The 26368-nt window shown below is 40.7% G+C and overlaps 1 protein-coding gene across 1 annotated transcript in view; it reads left to right on the plus strand.

The window, feature by feature from the left end:
• GRM5 (glutamate metabotropic receptor 5) overlaps positions 1 to 18543 on the plus strand; it is a 259462-nt gene extending 240919 nt beyond the window's left edge. Inside the window, 4 exon segments of the mRNA XM_009901510.2 lie at positions 9292 to 9387; positions 10981 to 11142; positions 17483 to 18029; positions 18031 to 18543. Of these exon segments, the coding sequence (XP_009899812.1) occupies positions 9292 to 9387; positions 10981 to 11142; positions 17483 to 18029; positions 18031 to 18306 (1081 nt within the window). The 3' untranslated portion in view covers positions 18307 to 18543.
• Positions 18544 to 26368: the final 7825 nt, after the last annotated feature.

Consider the following 26368-nt stretch of genomic DNA (forward strand, 5'->3'; position numbering starts at 1 on the left):
GGTAAGATATGGGCTGTGTTTATTTCTACAACTAGAGCTGGTACTATGTTTCTAGCCAGGGCTGCGCACCAAAGCCTTTCAGCCATGCTGCCTTGGCCTGGGGAATAGAACTTCCAAAGCTGCTCTTACACGCAGAATTACACACAGAATCAAGCAGGTTGGAAGAGACCTCCAAGATCAAGTCCAACTGATCAACAAAGCCTAGCTAATCAGCCAAATCATGGCACTAAGTGCCTCATCCAGGCTTCTCTCAAACGCCTCCAGGGACGTCAAACCCCACCACCTCTGTGGGCAGCACATTCCAATGGGCAATCTCTCTTTCTGGGAAGATCTTCCTTCTAAGATCCAGCCTAAACTTCCCCCTGTGCAGCTTGAGTCTGTATCCTCTTGTTCTGTTGCTGGCTGCCTGGGAGAAGAGATCAAGCCCCACCTGACCACAACTACCATTCAGGTAGTTGTAGAGAGCAATAAGGTCTCCCCTGAGCCTCATCTTCTCCATTCTAAACAGCCTCAGCTCCCTCAGCCTCTCCTCTTAACTTTCTAATATCTTAGGTGTGAATTTCACACAGTAATTTCATCACTGTAGGTGTTCATCTCTTCTGGGTCCTGTCTTTAAATGGCTCAAATCACACTGGTGCCATTTTCTGAGCTTACATACATCAGCCTTTAAAACACATCCATCTTCCTCTACTAACTGGAGAAAAGCAAGTTTGCTTTCCATTACCTCAGATAATACACTGCTCTAGGCGACCAGCAAAGTGTTAAAAACACCTCTAATGTCTTCATATGTCTCTCCCACATACCTGCTAAGCAAGTTTTAAAATGTCCTACCAACATTTTTCTCTCTGCACTTTATGTTTCTCCCAAATCTTCACTCTGCTCCTCTTCAATTCACCTACTGTTAGTTATAGTTGTGCCAATTGTTCCTGCCTTCAGCTGCTTCCTTTGGACATCCCCAACCACTTTGAAGGTTCTTCAGTTGCTTCAGCAGCAAATTCTGCATTGTTCCAGCCTGTATGATTTTATAGGATAAGCAAGAGGAGCTTGGCATCCTTCTATAGCTGTGACTTGGACACAGCAGAGATGTTCAGGTAGTGAGATAGGAACTGAGGAAAGAAAAGTGAAGTCAGAAAACACTCAAGATGAGGTTCTTTGCTTGGAGGCTTAGCTATATAGGTTTCTGCTATTTTTACAGTGACAAACAGAAGAAAGAAATTAGGCAGCTAAAAGTGTTGTTTGTTTGTTTGTTTGCTTTCTAACTGTCAGTTGTCATTCTCCCTATGATGATATAGAACTCCTTAGGTTTCTTTTATAACATTCTCAGGAAACAGAGGCTGCTAGGTACCTGTTGCAAGCCAAAAGTACTCCTGTGAAAAAATACAAACCAAATTCTCCTTTTCTAAATGGTTTAGGACTGCTGAAAGCAACTGTTCATATTCCAGCCTGGACCATTCTATGATGCTATGGTTTGAAAAGGGATGGATCTGTACTTTCAATGCATTACCCAGGCAGGCAGACATGAACATTCAACAGCGAAGAATCTTCACCAACAAGAGTCAGATTATCTTAGCCATATTCGAGATGCAGTGAGTGTTGTGGTACTGCACATAATTCCTCCACACAGATGTGAACAGCACAATACCAGACAACAGAAAAATAAGATGCAGATTGATTTCTGCACCTTATCATAGACATTTATCCACAGCAACCCATAAATCTCAATGAGATCAAAGCTTCATAGCCCTACATGGCAGTGATGCTTTATTCTACCTGGATTTACTAAAGGATTTCCTAAATAATTAACCATAAACTGTGACTGTCAAAACAAGTGAACTACTCATTTGGCTCTTAATATATTAACTTGTCTTTTAAAGAACCTTGTAAGAACCTTGTGTGACTGCAGAACCAGGACAGCATTCATTCAGGAGTGGGGATCCTTTGCTGTAGTGAGCCAACACACCCTCAGGTGTTTCTTGTATGAATCACTATACTTTTGTTTTATCTTAATCTACTTAGACAAAGATGCTCTCATATCCACCTAAGAATCAGACACTATTTAAGAGCATTTTTTTGTCTCCCTCCCTAGTGCTACACTGGTACAGTAATAGCATTTTGAGGGAACAAGAGCTTGCCTTCACAGGCATCTGAAAAAGAGTTCAAGTGTCCAGGCTCATGTGTTGTTAAACGTCATTCCCTATCCTCTATGAAGAAAATATGTTAAGCACACTAGATTTTTTTTCAGTGGGCTGGATTCAGCCCTGCATCACCAGTGGTTGTAATTAGTGTTTACATCAGACAGTCCCAAACTGTGCCATAATTAAATATTTTTGAAACAGGTGTCTGCCCTCATGAAGTGTGCTCTGCTTCCGCAAAGAACAGCTGGTTTTCCCTCTTATCTTTTCTCTTTCTTTTTCCATCTTATGACTGACTCTATCTGCATCATTACTATTCAAACAGAAACTATTTTGATACCAAAAAAAAAAAATAAGAAAAATGGTTTTGAATCAGCCATCTAGAAGCTGCCATCCATGGCTTAAAAATAGTGCAGTCTATCATATATCAGCACGTCATGTAGCGGCATCAAAATCTCAAGATTAGAATAGAATAGAATAGAATTAACCAGGTTGGAAGAGAACTTTGAGATCATTGAGTCCAACCTATCACCCAACACCATCTAATCAACTAAACCATGGCACCAAGCACACGATCAAGTGTCTTCCTAAACACCTGCAGTGATGGTGACTCCACCACCTCCCTGGGCAGCACATTCCAATGGCCAATCTCTCTTCCTGGGAAGAATTTCTTCCTAACATCCAGGCTAAGCCTCCCCTGGAGCAGCTTGAAACTGTGCCTTCTAGCCAGCACCAGAACAAGAGAACATCTAGAGACAGAGACCACCTTCTCAGTCTTGAACAGAAAAGAGGTGTTCTGCACAAAACTTGGCCATTTTTCCTAGGCAGTTCTTTCAGAAGCCTGAAGTGAAATTTCTCAAACCCTCACCCTTTTCTTCTCAGATTTTAATTTTTTTTCCAAGCATTCATTCTAATTCTGAATCAGATTGAAATCCATTTAAAACACTTGGGGGGGGGGGGTGGGGGGGGGTGGAATATACATATTTAACAATCCATGCTTGACCTAACTCTAACAGTCTTAGCTGTTACAACTTCTTGGAGGTCTGACTAGTGACTACTGCATTGCATTATTAGGAAATACGCCAGGAAGATGTTTTGTTACCAGACTCTGATGGGAATTCCCATCAGAATAAAACTCTGCTGCTGTTGCACATACCATGCCAAGGGGCTCAAAGATGCAGCCTGTGTAATTCCCATTGCCCAGGTGTCCAATCTTATCAGAGAAACATAAAATCATAGAATGAATAAGGTTGGAAAAGACCTCAGAGAGTCCAACCTGTCACCCAACACCTCATGACTAGCTAAACCATGGCTTCAAGTGCCACATCCAGTCCCTTTTTGTACATCTCCATGGATGGTGACTCCACCACCACCCTGGGCAGCACATTCCAATGGCCAATCTCTCTTTCTGGGAAGAATTTCTTCCTAACATCCAGGCTAAACCTCCCCTGGTGCAGCTTGAGACTGTGTCCTCTTGTTCTGGTGCTGGTTGTCTGGGAGAAGAGACCAACCCCACTCGGCTACAACCTCCCTTCAGGTAATTGTAAAGAGCAATAAGGTCTCCCCTGAGCCTCCTCTACTCCAGGCTCAGTGGCTTTTGGTACTGTAAAGACAGAATACAAGGAAACCTGGGGGAGTCTTGTGAAAAGCTGAAGTTGGTTCCCATTCCTCACATGTGCATCCACTGAGAAAGAGACTGATCATGAATTTGTCCCACAGCATATTCTATTGGGACACATTTCTTACAGTAAAAGTGCCAATTTTGTCTTCATTTATATGCAGCCTGAACAGTTCCTCTGACACTTTTTGAATGAAGATAAATGAGCACTGCACTTCTCTTTCAAACTAATTTGCAAAAACTTTTTCTTCACACACTTTTGTCAGAGCCTGGTTTATAGGTTCATAAAATACAATCAGAGGTCTGAGTACTTTTGCTGATGTTATTGGTCACACAGAACACTAAGGCTAACATTCCACCAGGTCCATTGCCTGGCAAAATGAAGGAAAACACAACTTTCCCAAGCTGGAGAATAAGTCACAGTCTTCATTACAATTATTGGTTCCATAGTTTCTGCAGGGAGCTGCAGGGAGTTACTCATAGAGAAATGGAGTTGAATATAGCAGAGGTTGTAACCTCAGACCAGTGAGCTCGTGGCTGGTGTATCATCTCCTGTTTGGAATTCCATCAGCTACCTGTCAATTATGCCAGCATGGATTGCTTTCCTGCTGGAGCCTGGTGGAGTAATTCTGTCTTGTATGAAATAAATACTGACTGGAAAAGGCAGAGAGCTAATTTCTAGCCTGGTGAAAATAAATTTACTTTATTGTCATAGAATGGCAGAGAAGAAAATCCAGTCTGGGTCTGTTGTACCCCTAAGTACCCTACCAATCAGCCTTTTGTACTGGCTTTATGCTGGAAGACCTTTACAAGTCTGGTTTATTTCACTGAAAAACAAAGCAAAACAAAATAAAGCAAAGCAAAACAAGTCAAAACTATTCCAACAACAACAAAACCCAACCCAAAACACAGAAAATAAAACAGCAACAAAAAACCAAACCAAACCAAACCACTCACACAGACACAAAACACAAACCAGCCAACCCCAACACACACCCAACAACAACAACAAAACCACAGCCAAAACCATTATTTGGCAGAGCAGACAAATAATTTTTCTGTGATTCTCAGGCTTTTCAATCAACTCTTTTACATGGAGAGCTAAAAAGGAGAGTAGGAGAGAATGTGAATAAGGAGAGATGGAAAAATAATGCTTAAGAAGTCCAAGTGCAGGGTGCTGCACTTTGGTCACAACAACCCCATGCAGTGCTACAGGCTGGGGACAGAGTGGCTGGAGAGTAGCCAGGCAGAAAGGGACCTGGGGGTACTGGTTGATAGTAGGCTGAACACGAGCCAGCATTGTGCCCAGGTGGCCAAGAGGGCCAATGGCATCCTGGCCTACATCAGGAACAGTGTGGCCATCAAGTGCAGGGAAGTCATTGTGCCCTATACTCAGCACTGGTTAGGCCACACCAGGGAGGTGGTGGAATCGCCATTCCTGGAAGTGTTTAAAAGGAGCCTGGATGAGGCACTTGGTGCCATGGTTTAGTTGATCAGATGGTGTTGGATGATAGGTTGGACTTGAAGATCTCGAAGGTCTTTTCCAGCCTGGTTAATTCTGTATTCTGTGTTCTGTATTTCTTTACTTCATAGCCTTGCTAGAAAAGAATTTTGATGCAAGGAAAAAAAACACAAAGAAATGACTCTTCAGAGAAAGTCACTATCCTTTTGACTGATTAGTCTGCATTTATTAATGAATCCCTTACCAAATGGATCATTTGGAGCTATTTTAATTGAATATGCTAAAAAAAAAGAGAATTACATTGAGAGATTACTGAATGGTTTGAATCCTTCATTTTTCTTTATTTTTCCCCTAAATGACTTAGTCTTGGTGTCTGGTTTTGGACAAGCTTGATACTGTGATGAGTTAAACTTAAAACACAGTGAAGTGACTGAAAAAAAAAATCTTTTATGAAACTTAGTGAAACTTATTAGGTCTGAAAGATTTTGATACATTGCTGCTAAAACATTCCATTTGTATAATGAATTGATATACTTGAATGCCCTGATTACAATGATGTTTAATTTGTGTACAGTGTTAGGGATTGGTTTGAATTTCCAAATCAACTTAAATTTAATTAAAATAGTGATTGATTGATCTAAATTGTTTGGCTGCATTAACTGAGCACATGTGTTCAGGCTTACTTTTTTGAACTATTTATATCACAACAGCATCCTCATCGTTCTGAACCAAGCATCGTAGGCTGAACTGTGCAAATGAAATGATGCTGCAAACAGTTCCTGTCCTACTGTTACACAATCTTGCAAAATGAAGTCATACAATCATAGAATCAATAAGGCTGGAAAAGACCAACCTCTCACCCAACACCTCATGACTAACTAAACCATGGCTTCAAGTGCCACAGCTAATCCCCTTTTGAACACCTTCAGGGATGGTGACTCCACCACCTCCCTGGGCAGCACATTCCAGTGCCAAATCTCTCTGGGAAGATCTTTCTCCTCACCTCCAGCCTAAACTTCCCCTGGCACAGCTTGAGACTGTGTCCTCTTCTTCTGGTGCTGGTTGCCTGGGAGAAGAGACCAACCCCCACCTGGCTACAACCTCCCTTCAGGGAGTTGTAGAGAGCAGAAGGTCTCCCCTGAGCCTCCTCTTCTCCAGGCTAAGCAACCCCAGCTCCCGCAGCCTCTCCTCATAGGGCTGTGTTCCAGACCCCTCCCCAGCTTTGTTGCCCTTCCTGGGCACGTTCATATGTCTCCATGTCCATCTTAAATTGAGGGGCCCAGAACTGGACACAGGACTCAAGGTGTGGCCTAACCAGTGCTGAGCACAGGGACAGAATGACTTCCCTGCTCCTGCTGGCCACACTCTTCCTGATGTAGGCCAGGATGCCATTGGCCTTCTTGGCCACCTGGGCACACTGCTGGCTCATGTTCAGCTGCTGTCAACCAGTACCCCCAGGTCCCTTTCTGCCTGGCTGCTCTCCAGCCACTCTGTCCCCAGCCTGTAGCACTGCATGGGGTTGTTGTGCCCAAAGTGCAGCACCTGGCACTTGGACTTGATCAATGCCCTCCTGTTGTTCAAAGCACCCATGAAGCTCTGTATGGAAGCTAGCCGAGAGCAGGAGCAGAAGAAAAGCAATCTGTTCTTGCAAGCACTGCTCACATGTTGCATTTTATGCCTCCTTCACATAGCAGCTGAAGTAGTAAAATAATTTTTGTAATAGTATTATTTTTAACTACTGTAAAGGAATGTTTGAGAGGGTTTTGGTTTTTTCTCTCCTCAGATTAAATCTTCTAAAGCATATATATACACATATAATTGTTCATTATTATTTCTGTTTTAATGGCCAGGAAGGGGACATTTTTCTAGTGCAAGACATTCTGAGGCAGTATCACGTCTTTTATCTGCTCTGAAAGCTGCCAATACTGTTTACACAGAATCTCTGGCATGTCTTTCCCAAACGGTCACCCAAAGAACTCTGCAGCCTCCACACGGTAGTTAAATGCACTTTCTACACTGGGACCAGAGTTTGGTCACTGTTTGGATAACTAACAAGTTATTTAACAGTGAACAAATGGCAGTAGAACAGTTACTATGGTTCAAGGCTTTGAAGCATTCTGTTTCTGATGGTGTCATTTGCTCTTGAGTAGGTGGAAAAGTTGGAGGTTTCATAGTAGTCTCTCCATTCACTTTGATGGCAATGAATGGGCAGCTTGAGGAGCTTCTTTGTGTGGGTCACATGCATCCTAATCAGGGGCTCTTCAGGACAGAGTTACCAAGGACGCTTGCCTCATTTCCTTCTATTGGCTACTTTTTAGTAGCCAGCACATAACAAGCATTGAGAGTTCTTCTCTTAGTCTTGACTTTTTCTCCTTCTGTCTTGTTGGGCTCAGAGTATCTCTTTTGATTATTGGGTCTAAATGTAATTGTGATTTTCCTTCCTGCTCTTCCTAAACTCTACTTTCTTTGACGTCTAACACCTTCCACTCCAACTATATTTCTTTTTCTTTCATGTGAAACTTCTACACAGTCTTTTCTCTTTGCTCTTTCTCCTTGGCTACCCTGATTGAACTTATATGATCTAGTCTGACTTCCTTTGAGTTTGCATTGAATTTACATATTTTCTAAGCTCTTCCACTTTTTCTTCTGCTCTAGGAATCAACTTCCATTTAATATGTCTGTGTCCTGCACAAGCTTCATGCCTATCTGGGAGCACTGCATATACTGCACTTTGGATTGCCTTAAAACCTTGGCAGCCAGTCCACAAAACTCCTGTTGTTCCTCCTTTCAGCAAGGTTATAATTTGCAAATGACAGGACTTCTCTGCTCTGGGCACACCTCATTTCACTACCTTCAGTTCACTCAGATTCACTAAGCTTCTTCCTCAGTTATTTATGCAATATACTCTGCCTCTGGGAATCTACCACAATTGCATCCAAAGTTTAGCTTCACTTTGTGTGTACTCTGGTTATTTTTCTTTCACAGGGTTATTCTCTTCAAGATAACTTTGGGTATCTAGATCAAGCCAATGGACAAGCAATAAATATCTCTTTTATTCTGCAGTGTTAGGAGTGTTAAAATGTACAAGCTATCCCCATAGAAATGTGCTAAACCCAGTGCAGCTCATAGCATGTGGGAAAGGAGTATCACAAACTCTTTGATAAGACATATGCAGGCACTTTGCCCCACTTTTATTAAAGCATTCAGACAGGTGTTTCAACACCTAGCACAAGAATTTATACAATTAGGGTGCAATTCACCAGTGGGAAAAGAGTCAATATGTGATCTTTTCAATGCTCACATCCCAGTGCTCACAGAGTAAGCAACAACCAGTTCCTGTCCTAGTGTACTATCCAAGGATTCCTTTGGTCTTCAAGCACTAAATTATTTATTCAAATGATATTTCCATCCGGGTGCAAGGGATGGAATTTGAAGCATTCATAATACTGTGCTGAGTCCTAGGACTGGGGCTGTGATACCATCTGACTTCCTGTCTACATCTCAGCAAGTCATCTACCCTGCTTTGTTTTTAGCTAGTGGAGAGAGGAAGGCCCACTCACAACACAGTTAGCCCACCCAAATTTTATCTAACCAAGCAGCTGCCCTGGGGCTTGCTTTGACAAGCAGAGAAACAAATCAAGTATTACAGAGATGGAGGATCAGAGGAAAAGATTGTTAGCATTGAGAGTGTGGCCACCAACTGATTTCACACTGATCCTTAATGCAAGTGTTGTTTCTTTGAAATTATTTAGCCATTCAGTTAGACCATTTTTGGTTTAACTGCAAAAAAATACTAAAGACAAAAGGTTAGCATCTTATATGTGCTGTAGGATCTTTTTAGCTTCTCCTAGCTATATATATATACAGAAAACAGTGAGCACCTCTCCTAGACAGCCCTGTTTGCTTTAGCCCAGGGCTGGGGATTTTCTGCAGTTACTCCACCACGCTCAGGGCTGCTTTGCACTGTATCCCACCACTGCCCCAGTAGCATTCATGTGCATGGCACAGCAGCTGTCGCAGGAAGCTGAGCACACAATCACTTCTTTCTGTTTGCTCCTGTTGTTGTCGTGATTTATTAGGTACAAAGGCAGGAGACTGGCCCCGCACAAGTCGGAAATAGAGTGTTTCACCCCAAAAGGGAGTATGGGGAATGGTGGGAGAGCTACAATGACCAGGTAAGCAAACAGCAAGTGGCCTTAGTGCAGTGTACTATGTCTGTGAACAAGAGGAGCAGCCCTGGGACAATGCCAGGCCAGATCCTCTGTCTGTAATTCCTGTGCATCCCATGCAGTATGTTTGGAGAAGAAAAAGAGACAAAACCAAAACACGTGGCCACTGCTGATCTCTGTGTTCCATCTGACCACCAAAAAAACCCCAACCCTGCACCATGTTCATTCAAGTGATCCCAACCACGTGTCCTGTGTGATGTTGTCGTAGTATGGTGCTTTGGGGAGGAGAAACCTTATATCTCACTCAGTCAGCCACTGGAGCAGCTAAAGAGTCTTCAGACTTGGAGTAATCAGCTCCAGAACTTTTCTGGAATGGTGGTCTTGCTACATATTAGGGGTTACATTAAGTCTGATCAAAGCAGCAGAGGAAAGCTGATGGGTGAAAACATTTTCAACATGAAAATGGTGGTTCCTCTCAGTCAAACTATCTTGTGTGACAGTGCTAGGTTTTACAGTCATTTTAAAGAAAGCTCCCAATTCATTTCAGAGAGAGCTCAGAGCATCTTTTTTTTTTTTTTTTTTTTTGCTTGTTTGTGATTTTCTCCATTTAATTTTATTGAAGTATTATTTTCTACTCTGTTTTGGCCATTGTATACTGTATGGCACTGTAGGCCAACGTCACCATTTTACTGACTATCAAATACTACATTCCTTTTGGCAGTGCTAATGGGATGATCTGTTTCAATATGGCCATTTTGATATTTTTGCATTGAAATATTCCAAACCCTTCAATGCTGTGGAGCTATCAGCTATTCATCTCACTTTGAGCCCAGTCAAATTTCCAAATGTTAAACACTCCCACAGGATCTAAAACCTATTTCTCCAGACATCTTGATTAATAAATGCCTAAGCCACATGTGGCACAGATGGTTATAAATCTTTCATGAAACAGCACTCTTAATAAGCATGCAGCATTGTGCTACATTTTACTACTCCAGAAGTATTGTGTTTACCACTTATTAAGAGATCTGCTCATTTCTTGTCCACCTCTGTAAGCCATTTATAAATGTATCATCAGAGCACAGTATGACCAAATTCCACCTTTACTTTCCCCAACTGTTCCATCACAGGTGGCTTTTATCACCTCAGGAGGGTGTTCAGTGTAACACTTGCACAGTGCTACGTTCCCTTTAGGTACAACAACGTTTGCTCATGTACATAAGACTATCAACCACGATGCCATGGAGCACACATCCAGGGGACTCCTGCTGTTTAAATGACATCAGGACCATTCCTCACTGGGTGCCATGCATAATGTATACACACCCCTGTCATTCTCTGTCAGCTGGGGTTCTGTTTGTTGTCTGTGTGCTCTCTGGGTTTATTTTTTTTCCCTCCATTGCATTGCCTTCAGTGATATTTAGTCCTCATTCATAAGCTTTCTGGAGTCACCATATAAAAGACCTTTGCAGAGAAGGAAAGTGCGTGTAAATGTCAGACAAGTGTATCAGCTGTATGTTGTCGTACAGTATTCAGCTCTGTTTTGGCCATATATAAACACTTGAAAAAACTTCTTCTTTATATTTTATATCTTCACAGTGAAGAATCTGTTTGCATTCCAGACTGTAATCGATCTGAGTCAAGTAGAGAGGAGAAAAAGGTTCCTGTTAAAGAGGATGCCCTAACAGTCAAAAAGACTGGAAACTGTGTCAGTCTAATAGTTCCACAGCAAGACTGTCAGCTGCAAGACCTGCTCAAACAGTTAAGAATACCTGCTGCTTAACAGAGAGTGCAATTGCATTTGATGGCTGTGTTTTGTCATCTCCAGCCACAGTGTCTTGGCCAGTAGTCCTTGTCAAATTTTGTAAGCCAAGTAGTGTTGCCACTGAATAGCCTGGGAAATTCCCAGGTAGAATGTATGTGTTGCAGAAAGGAAAGCAGATGCCACTCTCCTGTCTCTGTATCGAACCAGTGCTAGAATTCACTGGGATGAAGTGCAGATGGAAAAGACAGATGCAGGGATGTGACCTTTTGAGAATAATGACAAAAATCTCATCATCCCACAGGATGAAGAGGTCCCGTGATGCTGATTAAACCCTACTTGCTTCCTTTCAGTCTAAAAAACGCTGTGCAGTTTCATAGTGGGCAGTATTGAGCAGCTCATATTCTCAAGTCCCCCGAGCAGCATTCTTCTTCTGTTTCAGCCCTAGCATGGATAGTTTTCACATCAGGGCTTGACTATCTCTGTGTGCTAGTCTTAAAAATGGCTTGGGATTTTTCAGGATGAAAAGTGACATAAAACCAGTCCTAAGGCTATTTCTGATCAAGAGAATTGACCACATTCCGCCTCACCTGTGAGCATCATTCATATGTATCTGATAAAATAAATTCTAGAGAGGGATGTTTCATGAGGCTTTTACAGAGTAGACAGCACTTTCCTTTTCCTTTGTTTTTCCATTCTCATTTCTTGCATCATATTTGCATTTATGATTCGATTAAATGCAACAAATAAGAAACAACCTAATAATCCACATGAGTAATTTTTCTCCTATGTCCCAAGTGCCTTAATAACTCTCTAATTATTTGTCAGGAATGTCAGCCACCTGAAATTCCTTCAGTTGAGTGCACTTTGCAATCAAACCTTGAGTCTGGAGATACAGCTGGGAGAGTTAAACATTTTATTTTCTTTCATTTATTTTTTTCTTGTATACTGCTTGTGCTCCTGCTTTCAGGGTCAGGCAAGCTGGTAGTTCCTTCTTTTCCCAGTTTCATACCTTTGACAAATTATGGAAGACAAAAAAGAAAAAACCATATTGACTATGCAATGTTGAGAGCACCTTGAGGCTTTGTGTGTATGAGGAACTGCAGAACCTGCAGTTCAAGAGGTGCCATTGTCCTCTCCATCCTGTGAATAGGATGCTCCAGTGTAGCAGTGCTGTGCTCAGAGATGCTTGAGGTGGCATTTTCAGACAAGAAGCAAAAACCAGCTCTAGCTGCCTCAATTAACAATTGCAATGAGGTCACAGTAATAAAGAAGTTACATCTGGCATCAAAATCGTTTTGCATTTTGGCTCATGATAATAAGCATCCTAGAAATGTTTCATTCAGATGCCAGACACTTCATTTCCTGTTGTAAGCAGGCATGCTGCTGAAACAGCTGCCAGATTTAGCGTCGCTGGTGGCTGGGCTGGGCGGTCGCAGGCAAAGTTTCTGCCCATCAGCTCTCTCTCACTTTGTAATTTCTTTCATCTTTATAGGTCAAAGTCATTTAAATTAATGTCAGCTGTGATTTTCATGACCAAAGGAGGGGTTAACAGACTACACTTCATGGAGTAATATAAATAAATGCCCTTGCTGTTGATAACAGAAAACAACTCTGTTTGCAAAACGGTTGCAAAATAAGTTGTTTACTTCTGGAGCTCAGGACAGGACAAAATGCATTTTTGCCCTGTATCATTCCTCTTTTGTGTTTCATTGTTATTTATCCCCCAAAGAGCAAGCAACATGGGAATAATGTAAGCAAAATTATTTGAGTGATATGTATCACTAGGAGGTTATTTGTATGTGGCAAGACTGGCTTTCACCCAGAGAAACAAATATATGGACATGCAGAGGTTCTCTTCAAAGATCTTTAAATGAGCCAAACAGTGACAACACAAACCATTACACTGGTAGAACTGGCCTAGTTTACACACCTTAACATTCTGCATCCAGTTTTAGTCAGTCATCCACAGTGTCCTCCAGTTCCAGACAAAACTATGACTTTTTCATCCACTTTATTTCAGTAATTTTAGCACATTGCAAGGCACTTGCATTCTCCCAAGGATGAAGAACTCAAGTCACTGCAAGCAGAATCTACATTGATCTGAGACTGACAATAGTGACAAGACTAGAGCAACAAAATAGATGTGTCATGCTTGGATGCATCACAGGCACACACACAGATCACCCCTTATGGAGAGTCACTTTTTAGTTAGAATAGAATGGAATGGAATGGAATGGAATGGAATGGAATGGAATGGAATAGAATAGAATAGAATAGAATAGAATAGAATAGAATAGAATAGAATAGAATAGAATACAATACAATACAATACAATGCAATGCAATACAATACAATACAATACAATACAATACAATACACCAGGTTGGAAAAGACCTTCAAGATCATCAAGTCCAACCTATCATCCAACACTATCTAATCAGCTAAACCATGGCACCAAGTGCCCCATCCAGTCTCTTCCTAAACAGTTATCACACAAGTCCTTTTCAGGCAGACTGGTTATATAATTGAATCTTTCACAAGGTTTCAGCAAAGGTTTCTAAAAAGACTACAGCTTACTACTATTTACTTTGAATAAGCAGAAAGTTGTAAGGACTTAGTTAAGCACAGACGCTCATCCTGCTTACCATTGCTAGCTGCTTCTATGGATAAGAGAAAAGGACATCTTTCTTAAAGAGAGGAGAAGACTATCCTTAAGAACCAGGCTTGGTATACACAGTGTTGAAGCAATAACTTAACTACATAAGCTTCTTAAACAAACCAAGATGTTGCTTCAAGTTTGAAGGCAACACTCCACTTTGGCCTTTGAATCATCTAAGCACAACTTTGCTGATCTTTTTAGCTGAATAAATCTTGGAACAGAGTTCTGAAATATGAACTTTATAGACTTATAAATTCAAGCATGTGAAGACAGGTTTCAGGCAGATCATGAAGGTCTCTATCAAGTTATTGTCCAGCATCTGGTTTCAACTGTATTATTTCTCACCCAGAATCACATGCTGATGTTGGTACATGATGGAGAACGAAGATTCCCTTCAGTTTTTGTATTAATCTCTCCTGATTTTTCCTATTTCATTTAAAGATACTCAAAAGAGAATAATTTGCTTATTTTCAAGTTGCATATGCTTTCAGTGACTGTCTCAATATTAGTCCCTAGACACTCATCAACAGAAACAATTTTATCAACTTCAGGTGAATAATGAGAGTACTAATTGTTGTTCTGTCACCAAGTGGACAACTGTAGAGGAAGTATTTGAATATCAGACTTCAAAAGCTCTCTCATTTATACCAGATCCATTTCTTGTACATGTTGTATCGTGGTAGGTCTAGCAGGCTGGAATAAAAGCCTAACAATTGAAATCAAAGCAGCTTTTAGTTAGGAGACTGGAAAAACAATTAGTATGGCTGTTCCTGAGGCAATTCCTCTTGTACATAAAGCTGAACCTAATTAACATTTAGTGAAAGAAATGTAAAAAAAAAAAAAAATGTGTCATGCAAAAGGCTTCATTTTACCAAAAAGAAAGTATTTTGTTAACATTTTGGTTTGGAATTTGTGTCATTGATTGGAGCTTGCTCTTCTGCAGATCTGAGCTCTGCTCTGCTCCGTTCAGTGCAACATGCTGGCAGAAGAGAAGAGTGGGGTAGGAATATGTGTAAGGCAAACTTAGCAGTTGAATTTCTTTGGGAACTCAAATGTGTAATTCTTCTGTTCTTATCTGAGCAAGCCAAAATTGGTTTGCAAGGAAATTCTAGTATTTCACTCAGGTAAAGTTTCCAGTCACAAAGGGGTCATGGAAAGGCTGGACATAATAAATGGAAAGTATTTCATTAGTAGACATCACAGTCTCTGCCTCTGATCTATCATTCTTTCCCTATTGCTAAATTGTGTGCATTGCAGCGATGTCCTGCTAACTTGACAGAATAGCAACAGGCTGTTGCAGCAGGATATTGAAGTACATGGCTGCAATTTAGACATAACCTAGATTCACACCAATATAAGAAAACGAGTGCTGTTCCTTTCACAGAAGTGAGAAATGATTGCACAGCTCAGCCCAATGTTGACTTTGTAGCATGTGGGTGCAGCATGAGAAAGTGGATGGTACATTCCTGAGACAAAAGTTGCAGTGATTGGTGGGCAGACTGCTAGAATTTTAAATATAGGGCTCATTACTTACTGATAATTGCTGCTTGCTTCCTAATAATTGTTTTTATAGCCAGGAATTTCCAATGCATGTTTGTCAAGTCTTTCAGGCCTCTGCACAAAATTTGCATCAAACAGCTACTGGGTCTCCTTTAGAGGCACAGATCTGCATGAAAGCCACACAGACAGTTTGATTACTCTCAGGCACAGTGGTAAGGCAGTAAATGAGTTCATCAACCAAGACTGATACAAACCCAAACTGAGACTGATGGGAGCTGGTGACAGTTGCTCCACAGCTGGAAGACATTCATGCCAGCTCCTGTTCAGCTCAGAATGACATTCACAGGGAAGCAGAGTCAAAGTGACCTGTGCCAGAGGCTAGATTTTCTGTCTTGCTCTGGTTGAGTTACAGCAAAAGGAAGGGATTGTCTAAACAGCAAGTTACCAGCTGCCATCTGTTTTACCTGTCATTCTAGGCATAGGTACATAGCAGGTAGCTTCCAAGATCCAGATAACATCCTGGTGATCACTGCTGCAAAGAAATGAGCTCTTATATGCTCATACAAATCATCTCCCAGTCTAGCTTCTCTTAAACCCCCCCGCTGGCTTATGTTGTGTTTGTCTATTGGATTCTGTCACGCTGCTTCTGAAGGGGAATGCTGTTGGCATATGTTGTGTTACATGAGCCATCATAATTCCATGTACTGTAATCATAGATGTGAACCCACGAGAGGGTTTTGTTTACTCTCAGCACAACTCTGTTTTTTAGATGACTGAAGAGCTATTAAACTGGTAGCATGTGGCAAGTCTCCACATGAAGGCTGGTATAAAGTCATCTGTGTTTAGTAAACTGTGTGTCTTGCAAAGTGTTACACTGCAGACTACCGTGTGAGCATATCTCTTTTAGGCTCAAAAAGCAAACAAACAGACAACAAATTTGTGATACTCTGCCAGGGTATCCAAGGTAGCTGTCTTTCCAAAAATCTGTAAGAGCTGTAGCAAATATTTTGGAAAACAGAGTGAATTGTTGCATTTGTATATAAACCCATGCTTATTTGTATGTGGAGACTATGTTCTTTCCTGTTTACATCATCTCAGAGTCATTGTCTGTTTCAGCTAAGAAATATTTCTAATCATCAGGAATTCCATGTTAATGTGTGCATAAACACCAGTTCATCAGCCTAAGGAAGGCTTAAAAGGAAAGGTTTGGTTTCATACTACGTGTTTCTAAGTGCCTCAGCTGGCTTTTCTTAGGTAGCAAGAGGAGAAAAACAAGCAGGATATGATGGAGTGGGAAGAAAAATTACCCTGAGAGGACTCATTTTGCAGGAAAACGATGAAAATTGTTTATTGCTGTCTCCAAACTCAGTTCACCATGAGGAGGTGCTTGTATAGGTTGCCTATTATGTCTTTCCTCTAGGAATATGCTTTCATTCTTTGAGCTGACTTGCAATTAAAAAAGAATAATTTCTTTAAGCTACTGGCGGCTAACTTGATGAAGAAGAGATGATCCATCAGAAGCATCTCTCCACGTATGTCCAGTATAGCCTTTTTCTGAGTGTTGCTCCAGTACTTCCAAGTACTGGGATATAGACATATTTTTTTTCCCCCAGTCATAAAGGACTGTGTTCCTCCATCTCTCAATCTACACACTGTGTTCCATACCAGGAATCCACAGTCAGCATCTTACACTGAGCTCCTTACCACTCCCAAGCCAGCCCACATACCTGTCCCCTGCAACCCAGCCAGTCCAGATCGCTCACCTTTTCCCTTCAAGCATCTATTTCTTCCTCTCTGCTCCACGCATCCCTCAGTCCCACAGCCACCTTTTCTGACACCAGCCTAGGAGAAGAAAAGTCATCAAGTTGCTTCCTCTTCCAAGGAATGCCTATGTCCCAAGCAGCAACATAGGGATCAGCAGTTGCTATGAACTATCAGAGAGCAGGTCATGGCTGGATGCACAAATGACCTGTAAAGTGAGTTGGCACCCTCTGATGCACATAGGTATTAATGGCAGATGTAGACACATTGCAATTGACAGATACAGACATGTGAAATTACAGTCAGCTTTAGGATGAATATAGGCTCTGAGCTAAACACATGCTCATGGCATAGGTACAGTGATTACATTTGTAACATTGATGCAAGTTATCATCTTTTCTTGCTTCCATTTACAGCTCTAATGGGAAATCAGTCTCCTGGGCCCAGAACGAGAAAAGCAGCAGAGGAGCACACCTTTGGCAGCGGCTGTCAGTCCACATCAACAAAAAAGAGAACCTCAACCAAACTGCAGTGATCAAGCCTTTCTCTAAAAGCACAGATAGTAGCCGACACAGTAGCAGCGCTACGTTTCCCGAGGCCAGTGCCAAAACGCTTTATGACGTCTCAGAAGCAGAAGAGCAATACCCAGCTCAGTACCGACCGCAGACTCCCTCACCTATCAGCACCCTGAGCCACAGAACTGCCTCCGTTAGCCGAACAGAAGACGACGCCCCTACCTTCCAGTCAGAACCTCCTCAGCGAAGTAGCTCCTCTCAAGGCTCCCTCATGGAGCAGATCAGTAGCGTGGTTACTCGCTTTACAGCCAATATCAGTGAGCTGAACAATATGATGCTTTCAACAGCCACTCCAGGGACAATTGCAACCACTCCTCTCTGCTCCTCATACCTGATTCCACGGGAAATCCAGCTCCCTACAACAATGACCACTCTTGCAGAGATCCAACCCGCTTCCTGCCATTGAAGTCAATGGCGCTTCGCAGTCAGCTAGGAAACCTTCGAATGGCAGCATCAAAGAAGGCACTTCAGAGACCCCATCTGCCAAGCAAGACCTTGAGGAGTTGGTAGCTTTAACTCCTCCTTCTCCTTTTAGAGACTCCATTGATTCTGGAAGTGCATCTCCCAGCTCTCCGGTTTCTGAATCCGCTCTCTGTATCCCATCCTCCCCAAAGTACGACACACTCCTCATCAGAGATTATACTCAAAGTTCTTCTTCGCTGTGAATGTAGTTCAAGACAACGTTGGATTTCAATGATTACAAGCAAGTAGTGAGGGGACAGGCAAGCCTTCAAGATCTCCAGTGTTCACGCAGATAGAGTGAGAGGCGTCGGGTCATCTTGTGAGAAATGGAGAGGAAGAAGAGGAATTACTCGAGAAGTGGAAACATCAGATTAATTGTGCTTGTTTTAAAGACAAAATGACTCTTGGCAGATTATCGTGGCCTTAAAAAAACATGGGCTTTTCAGAACACTGAATCTATTTTTGAGGGCTTATAAGGAGTCTGTTAAATCAGTTACATACCAAGTGCTTTGCTTTAGTACTCCAATGAACTGTGTGTACAATATCCGGGGCAGGGGGGGGGAACAAGATTGTAAACAACTGTACAATGGTTTGTTTGTTTACTCTGATTCCTTACCCAGAAGTGAACCTTGATCTTTTATCAAGAATGGAAGACCAAACATTGAATGTACATTTTCTAACAGACTCATATCTGGGACCAACCTGTCAAGCTTTCTTTTTTTGTTGTTGTTTTGGGGTTTTTTTTCTATGAAGATCTGGAAAAGCAGTAATATGTGTTCAGTGACTACCAAACCCTTTGCTGAAGCATATTGTGTCCGTGATACCGTCACACATGGTTAACACTAAGCTGAGACTTTGCAGTGAGTGACTGCAACCTGGAGGGCTTTACAAGTGACTTCTCGACCTACACATTTGTTTATGAAATTCTCTTCTATCAGTATCAAAAAAATCAATTTGTTACCATTGGATTCATCTTCACAGCAACGAAACCCGAGGAAGATTTCCTGACTATTTCACCATGTTGCCAACTAATAACGAAGTAGCAAAAAATATTTTCTGGAGTACTGTTTTGTAATTCCCTTATCAGGGCAAGTTGTTGAGGTAAATATTCTCTTTCTAGCAGCACTACCAAGCTATATTATAGCTACACTCCCCAGTGAAATTAACACATTTTTATGGACATTCTTATGCTGACATTACCTGTTAAAATACTCATCCGGACTCCTATAGTCTTTGCTTGTAAGGAACAGGTAAACACTCTAAGGATTTTTGCCATACTTTGAATTGCAGAATTCTAGGAGAGCAATCTGTATTATAATGAATTCTGTCAGTGGAATGGTTGTCATAATTGTAATTCATATAGAAGGGGAAGAAAACCCTTTGTCAAAATCTGCTTAGAGGTGATTTAGCTACTCTTTAATAAGCAACAATTTTAACTTTATTTAGTTGCTGATGACTTGCAGCTATGAACTGTGAAAAAAAAAAACAAACAAACAGAAAAAGAAACAAAACTAACAAAAACAACAACAACAAAAAAAAAACAGCAAACCAACTTTCAAAGCAATACAGAGTAAAGGTTAAAACAAAGAAGAACTAATGAGATATGAACCAACAGAGTCTTCGTTTCTTAGCAACTCACAGAAGAAGAAAGGGAATTCCTCATTATTTTTTTTTCTATATCAAAGCAGTACAGTTTAGTGCACTTCATACTGTCACAGCACTTTTGTAATACAGGCAGGGAAGAGTTTTAAAGTTTGAATAGAAATTCAATAATTTTTGATAGGTATAGTTACATAGAACTTGTAAGTCAGGCCCTAAACGCACACTGCATTGGCTCTCTCCTTCATGACATAGCTGTCCTCAGGTGCCAAACTTGTGTGGATTTGTTTTGGTTTATTTGATTTCATTTAAGGATAGCATGAAGTGATGAGTGATGTACTTCAATTCAACGTTGAGTTGATGTAGCCTTATACAGAAGACAGCCTCATGGAAGGGAGCCTTGAAATAAGGCTGCTACCTTTAATTTTCAAAACCTTTACATCCTATTTCTTTGAAGATAGGAAGTTATTTAGTAAGCAAAATCCATACCCTGTTTTTCTCCCCCAAGTCCAAAATGCTGAATTGTTGATCAAGCAAAGAAACAAAAGATGAAAGCACATTCACCGTAGTTTAGTAAAGACCATTCTCTATTCCTTTGGGAGCAGAGTTTCACCATCACGTGCTGCACATCAATTTACTGCTCAACAACAATCAAAGATAAAAAAATAAACAAAAAGATGACTGAATCCAGGCTAGCACTTCACAGAGATAGTCTAGTGACTCTGTACATCCTGCACAAAGCAGCTGCAGCTGACAGCACTCTGTGGGCATGTTTATTTCACCAGGTACAGTCGTTTACTAGCTATGCCTATTTGTAGTTCTTGCCTCCTAGCACGACTGATTAGTGCAGGCTCCATTCTGTGCAGCTGTACAGTTTCCAGACCAGAGCTTGGTTTTGCCCTCCTAGTTCACTGTACTAGCATGTCTCATCATTCCCTTGCTGCCCATCTTTAGGAGAAGCATCTTCTTTCAGAGGTTACAACCCATAGTTAAAGGAAGGGCATGTCCAATCAGTCTGTAAGAAAAGCATTTTCATTTAGGGAGTCTAGACCACTTAAATGTTGTTTGTGGAAGACTTATGTAATAATATATGTTCCCCATCAGTGTGATTTTGTTTTGATATATACAGAGTGTACTGAGATAGTTAATGTGATTTTCAAAGGGAGTCTATTACTATCTGTTCTCTTATACTTCAAGCTGTTGACCGACATCCTTACTAGAATATGCTCCACCTTGATCTTTCCCTAGCCTTTTAGGTTCCCATTTCTATAGTCTTTTCTTATGTTGGTGGACTCTCAATATTAATGTATTCCTGCTAAAGTCTGTGGACTTTGCTTGCACTGTGAAATAATCAACAGTGGAATAAGGATTACACAAACAAACATAGAAATCTTTTCTTAAAAACAGTATTAGTAAAAGGAGTGAGAAATAGGAACTGTCACACCCCCACTCAGCATAAATATACCTCTTCTGCTCCCAGATTGCAATTCTGCACAGTCCTGGCCATGGCTATTGCTCAGAGCTTTCATATGTATTACCAAGGTGATATACGTATGTGTGTGTCTCTCTATGCACACATACACACATAAACCCCTCAATCAAACACCTGAATACAGGTTTTAAGAGGATTAAAATCTTAATGCTACGCAAATTTTAAACACTTTTACTCATTCTTACTTTGGGAGGACTCATGCATCATTTGTACATCCATTAGCTGGAAAATTTAAACTGTGTAATGTAAGAAGGAAGGAGTCTGCTGTGATTGTACCTCCCCGTTGTCAGTCTGTCTTTAATGGAAGATAGGTCAGCTCTAGTGTCATTTAAAGAAGGTAGAATCCATTTTATTCATCCAGGCAGGAATGTACCAGTGTGAATTTGTATGATATGTTTGGATTTCAACAAAGGGAGGAAAGTTTTTTTGCAGGGAAGAAGATAACAATGAGGTAATTACTGTAGCAGTGATTCAAACGAGCCCAGTGGGAGATTTGCAAGACTGGAAAGCACTTTGATAGAAGCCCGTGGGTTTGGCACATGAAACAAAGAAAATTATGAATGATAGACATTATGATTCTGTTATGCTGTTTGTATGCTAGCTTCTGTTTAAGACAGTAAGATAGAACAGCGGTGTTTTTCAGACATAAAAGCAAAGGTTGCGATCATGAGCACTTTCCAATTTAAATAAAGAATGTGCAAGTACCAACTGAATGGCTTGAATTTGCCTTCCAATTTAGTGCTGCTGCCAGAAAGGGAACTGAAGGAGTAGAAACTATTGTCATTCTTGACTACAAGGACCTTGGAAAACCACTTGTTTCTTTTGTGCTTTGAGGCCAACCCTGAAGAGAGAAGGCATAACCACCTCTGGAGCCTGTGTGTTTGAAATAAGGTGAATCACTCTGGCAGGCCAGTTGGGAAAAAGCATTAGCAATACTGAAGAACTGTACTTTTTAATTGGCTCTGAAGAATAACTGCATGACTTTGGAAATGTGCTTCCTTGTACTTTTATCTGAACATTTGGTGCCTAGACTCACACAGATACTTTAGACCACAGATTTTCAGACCATGATCCACAATGCACATGATGTTTCATGAGAGCCTGATTGACCACAAGGTGCTGGCTTCTTCCATTGATTTCCAGCTACAGAAGTGAATTTAAAGTGAAAAGCTAGGTAAAAACAAATAACTGTTAAGAAGCTTGAATAGTAAAACAACCAACCAAACAAAACAACAAAAAAGCAACCTGTTAGCTTTTCTTGAATGTTTGTTTAGTTGCTGTCTTTGCAAAAGGAAAACTTTGTGATCAAAACTAGGAGAATAAGCTCTCCAAAGGGAGTAAATGAGAAGGCTCTGGATGGTAGTAGAGTTCACTTGGGGATATTTTCTTTAGAGAGACCAAGGCTAGACTGAAACCAGCATCACTGTGGGGGCAAATTCTGTAGAGGAAAGAGTGCAACTCTGCTGTTCTGCTTAATATATCATTTATGAGGTAAGAAGAAAAACCATGACAGCATACAAAAATGTCCTTAGGAAAATCAAAACACTATGCTCAGCATTAAGAACATGACCCTGACTTTTTTATTGTGACAGACCAGAGATAAAGATGACCTATAAAAGGACTTTGGTGCCTAAAGTTAGGATTTCAGAAGAATTTAATACCTACCATTAAAACCAATGTTTAAAATCACTATTTCACTGCCACTTTACTCAATCACCTAATATTATATGTCCACGTACTCTCACATCTACCCTGATCTTGGCACATTGAATCATAGGATCACAGAATGCTTCAGGTCGAACCTTTAAAGGTCATCTAGTCCAACCCTCCTTAAGTGAGCAGGGTCATCTTCAACTCCATCAGATTGCTCAGAGCCCAATCCAACCCAGGCCTGGAATGGTTCTAGGCATGGGGCATCTTCCACCTTCTGGCCAACCTGTTCCAGTGGTTCACCACACTCACTGTAAAAAAATTCTTCCTATATCTGATGTAAAGCCTTTAAAACCTTTACCCCTTGTCCTGTCACAATTACAGATCTTTGCCTCTAACTCATGTTAAAGCTCATGGGGAATCCAGAAAACAGTAGTTCCTAGACTAAATCCCTATCTACCCTATGAGTGAGCACAGAGTGCATAGCCATAAAGCAACAGGACCATACTCCTTACATAATGGAGTAGAAATCTTCCTCTTGCTTTTTAAGACTGTGGGTCTAGTTCTGCTGCTGTTTTTTAACATCCTTGAGTTTTGAACAGTTAGGCAGAAGGCAAAAGATTAAAATTTAGGCACATCCATTGACAGAGGTGATCAAAATCTTCCTCCTAGCTAGGAAGTGCTCTAATGACTCAATGTTGAGGTACCCATGTTCATCTCACTAAGGTAACTTCACAGGATAGAAACAAATCCAAGAGTTCCAGAGTGGAAAAGAAACAGCTGCTTTGCCCCCCTGACAGGACATACATTTGATATAATTAAGACTAGGATGCAACCATTTCATATCAAATAATTTTGGGAGCAGGAACCAGGTGAGTAGCTTAATTACAAAGTGGAGATCCTTTTTCTATGCTATCTGTTGACTCAAAAAGCCTTTAAATTCTTTCCTGAGTAGTGTTTTAGTGTCTAGGTGGAAGGATGTGCCCTTCTTTACCTCTGTGTCCGTAACATTTCATCTTCTACCTGGAGTTCTCAGACCACTCCATGGACAGGCAAAGTCTGAGTCTTCTTGGATAGGTGAAGAAATTAAACCTGGGGTTCCCACTTCTCTGATACTACAGAAATAAAAGAGATTCATTTGATTTTTCTCCATCCTTCTTTTACAAAGTTCACTCATTTTGGACACAAAAATTCTAGCCATGTGGAGAAATGGATCCCAGTTGAGAATTAGCATTTTCTATGCATTGCATTTCATACTGGCTCAGACTGACTAATCTCAGACATATGTTGCCTTGTTGCATAGCTTTCCTGGACACCTGACTCCACTCACAAAGCTTCACAGTAAGGTTAGACATTTAACAAAGGATTCTGACCTCCACACTAGAACCAAATAGTACACAACAATAGGTATTACACTGCATAAATTTAAGAACTGAAGTTCTTTGCTGACATTGCCCTGAAGTCATTGAGGTAAATGGAGTCAATAGAGAATAATGTTTGTGTAAAGAAAATCTAAGTTTGATAGTGGGGCATCCAAGTCTAGATCTTGGCTATTTGAGAGAGTAATGGCAGGATGCTCTGCCCACATTCTTTTGAATCAAACAGCAGATGTATTTTATTAGGTTCATTCTTAAAGCACCTTGCTAGTCCTGGTGAGTAGGACCTTCCCACCATTCTCCTCTGTCACTGCTACTCTAGCAGGTATCCCAATGGGAAAGATCATACTTTGACTGAATGTGTTAAGGGGATGTGAACAAACATGTCCAAAAACCCCCAAAAAAAACAGGTCACAATTTTCTGGCAGTTTCATGAATCTCATAAAGGGAAGTCAATGCAACTTCATGCACAAGAAAGTCATTCAACTTCTATCCAGTTTCAGCGTGCTCTGCATGTATTCAAAACTCGGTTCAACTATCTCAATTCACCCCTTGTATTTTGATTTCTTTTTTTGGCTATGATTTAGTATGGTAACCCTCTGCTCAAATCTCTGCAATTGCCACTTACAATTTTACGCTGGGAAAAAGACAAAAAAAGACACAGACCAGTAAAGCATAAAGGTAAGTAAAAGAACAACCTGGGTAATGAATACCAACGGTGTAAATGGATGGCTTCATCTTATCTGAGTAATGACAGTACAACCAACCAACAACATTAGTCACTCCTATCTGCCACATGGGGAAACAAATATACTATTATATTACATGTACTAATAGGATTATATGGCAGCTGCTGGTGGTATATTAATTAGAAATCTATATAGAATATAGATGTTTTAGAGAGACGGTGCCAATTCTACAAGATTTGTGTGGGCTACAAGTGCTTGTAATTACTTATTTATTTTCTTAATTTGCTAATAACTTATTGAACAACTGGGTTCCAAACATTCTGTGGGCGTTTGTTCTTTTTCTTTGTTACTTTTATGTTGTTGCTGCTTATACTATTTAAAAAAAAAAAAAAAAAGAAAAAAAATAGAGAATGTAAAATTATTATTTTTGATGTGAACTGAAACGGATTTTTCATAAAATTGAACATTTTTATCAGCTTTCTTTTACTTTCTACCTGTACAAAATGTAATTTATTTTAGCATCGAAAAACACATTTGCTTGTTTCTCAATTGTCCACATCATGTTATATTTGGTGTTTATGTAGAGTCAGGTACTTTTTGAACAGTATTAAAAAAATTCTGTGATATGACTGAAAAATGGATTTATTTAGTTGTTTTTTCTCTGAAATACTGAGAGGTCTGTTTTCAGTGCATTTTTCTGCAAACAGGTGTGGCTATACACAAACTTTAGAATAGAATAGAATAGGATTAGGATAGGATAGGATAGGATAGGACTAGGATAGGATAGGATAGGATAGGATGGGATGGGATGGAATGGAATGGAATGGAATGGAATAGAATAGAATAGAATAGAATAGAATAGAATAGAATAGAATAGAAATAGAATAGAAGTACAATACAATACAATCAACAAGGTTGGAAAAGAACTTTGAGATCATCAAGTCCAACCTATCAACCAACACCATCTAATCAACTAAACCATGGCACCAAGTGCCTCATCCAGTCTCATTCTTAAACACCTCCAGGGATGGTGACTCCACCACCTCCCTGGGCAGCACATTCCAATGGCCAAATGTTTCTTCCTGGGAAGAACTTCTTCCTAACATCCGGCCTAAATCTCCCTTGGTGCAGCCTAAACCTCCTCTGGAGGACTGTGTCCTCTTGTTCTGGTGCTGGTTGCCTGGGAGAAGAGACCAACCTCCACTCGTCTACAGTCTCCCTTCATGTAGTTATAGACAGCAATAAGGTCTCCCCTGAGCCTCCTCTTCTCCACCTTAGCAACCTCAGCCTCTCCTCATAGGGCCTGTGCTCCAAACCGCTCAACAAGATTTGTTGCCTTTCTCTGGATAATCTTTCTCTCTCTCTGTTGTTTTAAAGGATTCCTTAATACTAGTTATATGCCATTCTACTATAGCCTAGATACTTCTCTTTTGAAAGAAACAATTTCATTGATGGCATA

The sequence above is a fragment of the Dryobates pubescens genome, chromosome 10, assembly GCF_014839835.1.
Source record: "Dryobates pubescens isolate bDryPub1 chromosome 10, bDryPub1.pri, whole genome shotgun sequence".
NCBI lineage: Eukaryota > Metazoa > Chordata > Aves > Piciformes > Picidae > Dryobates > Dryobates pubescens.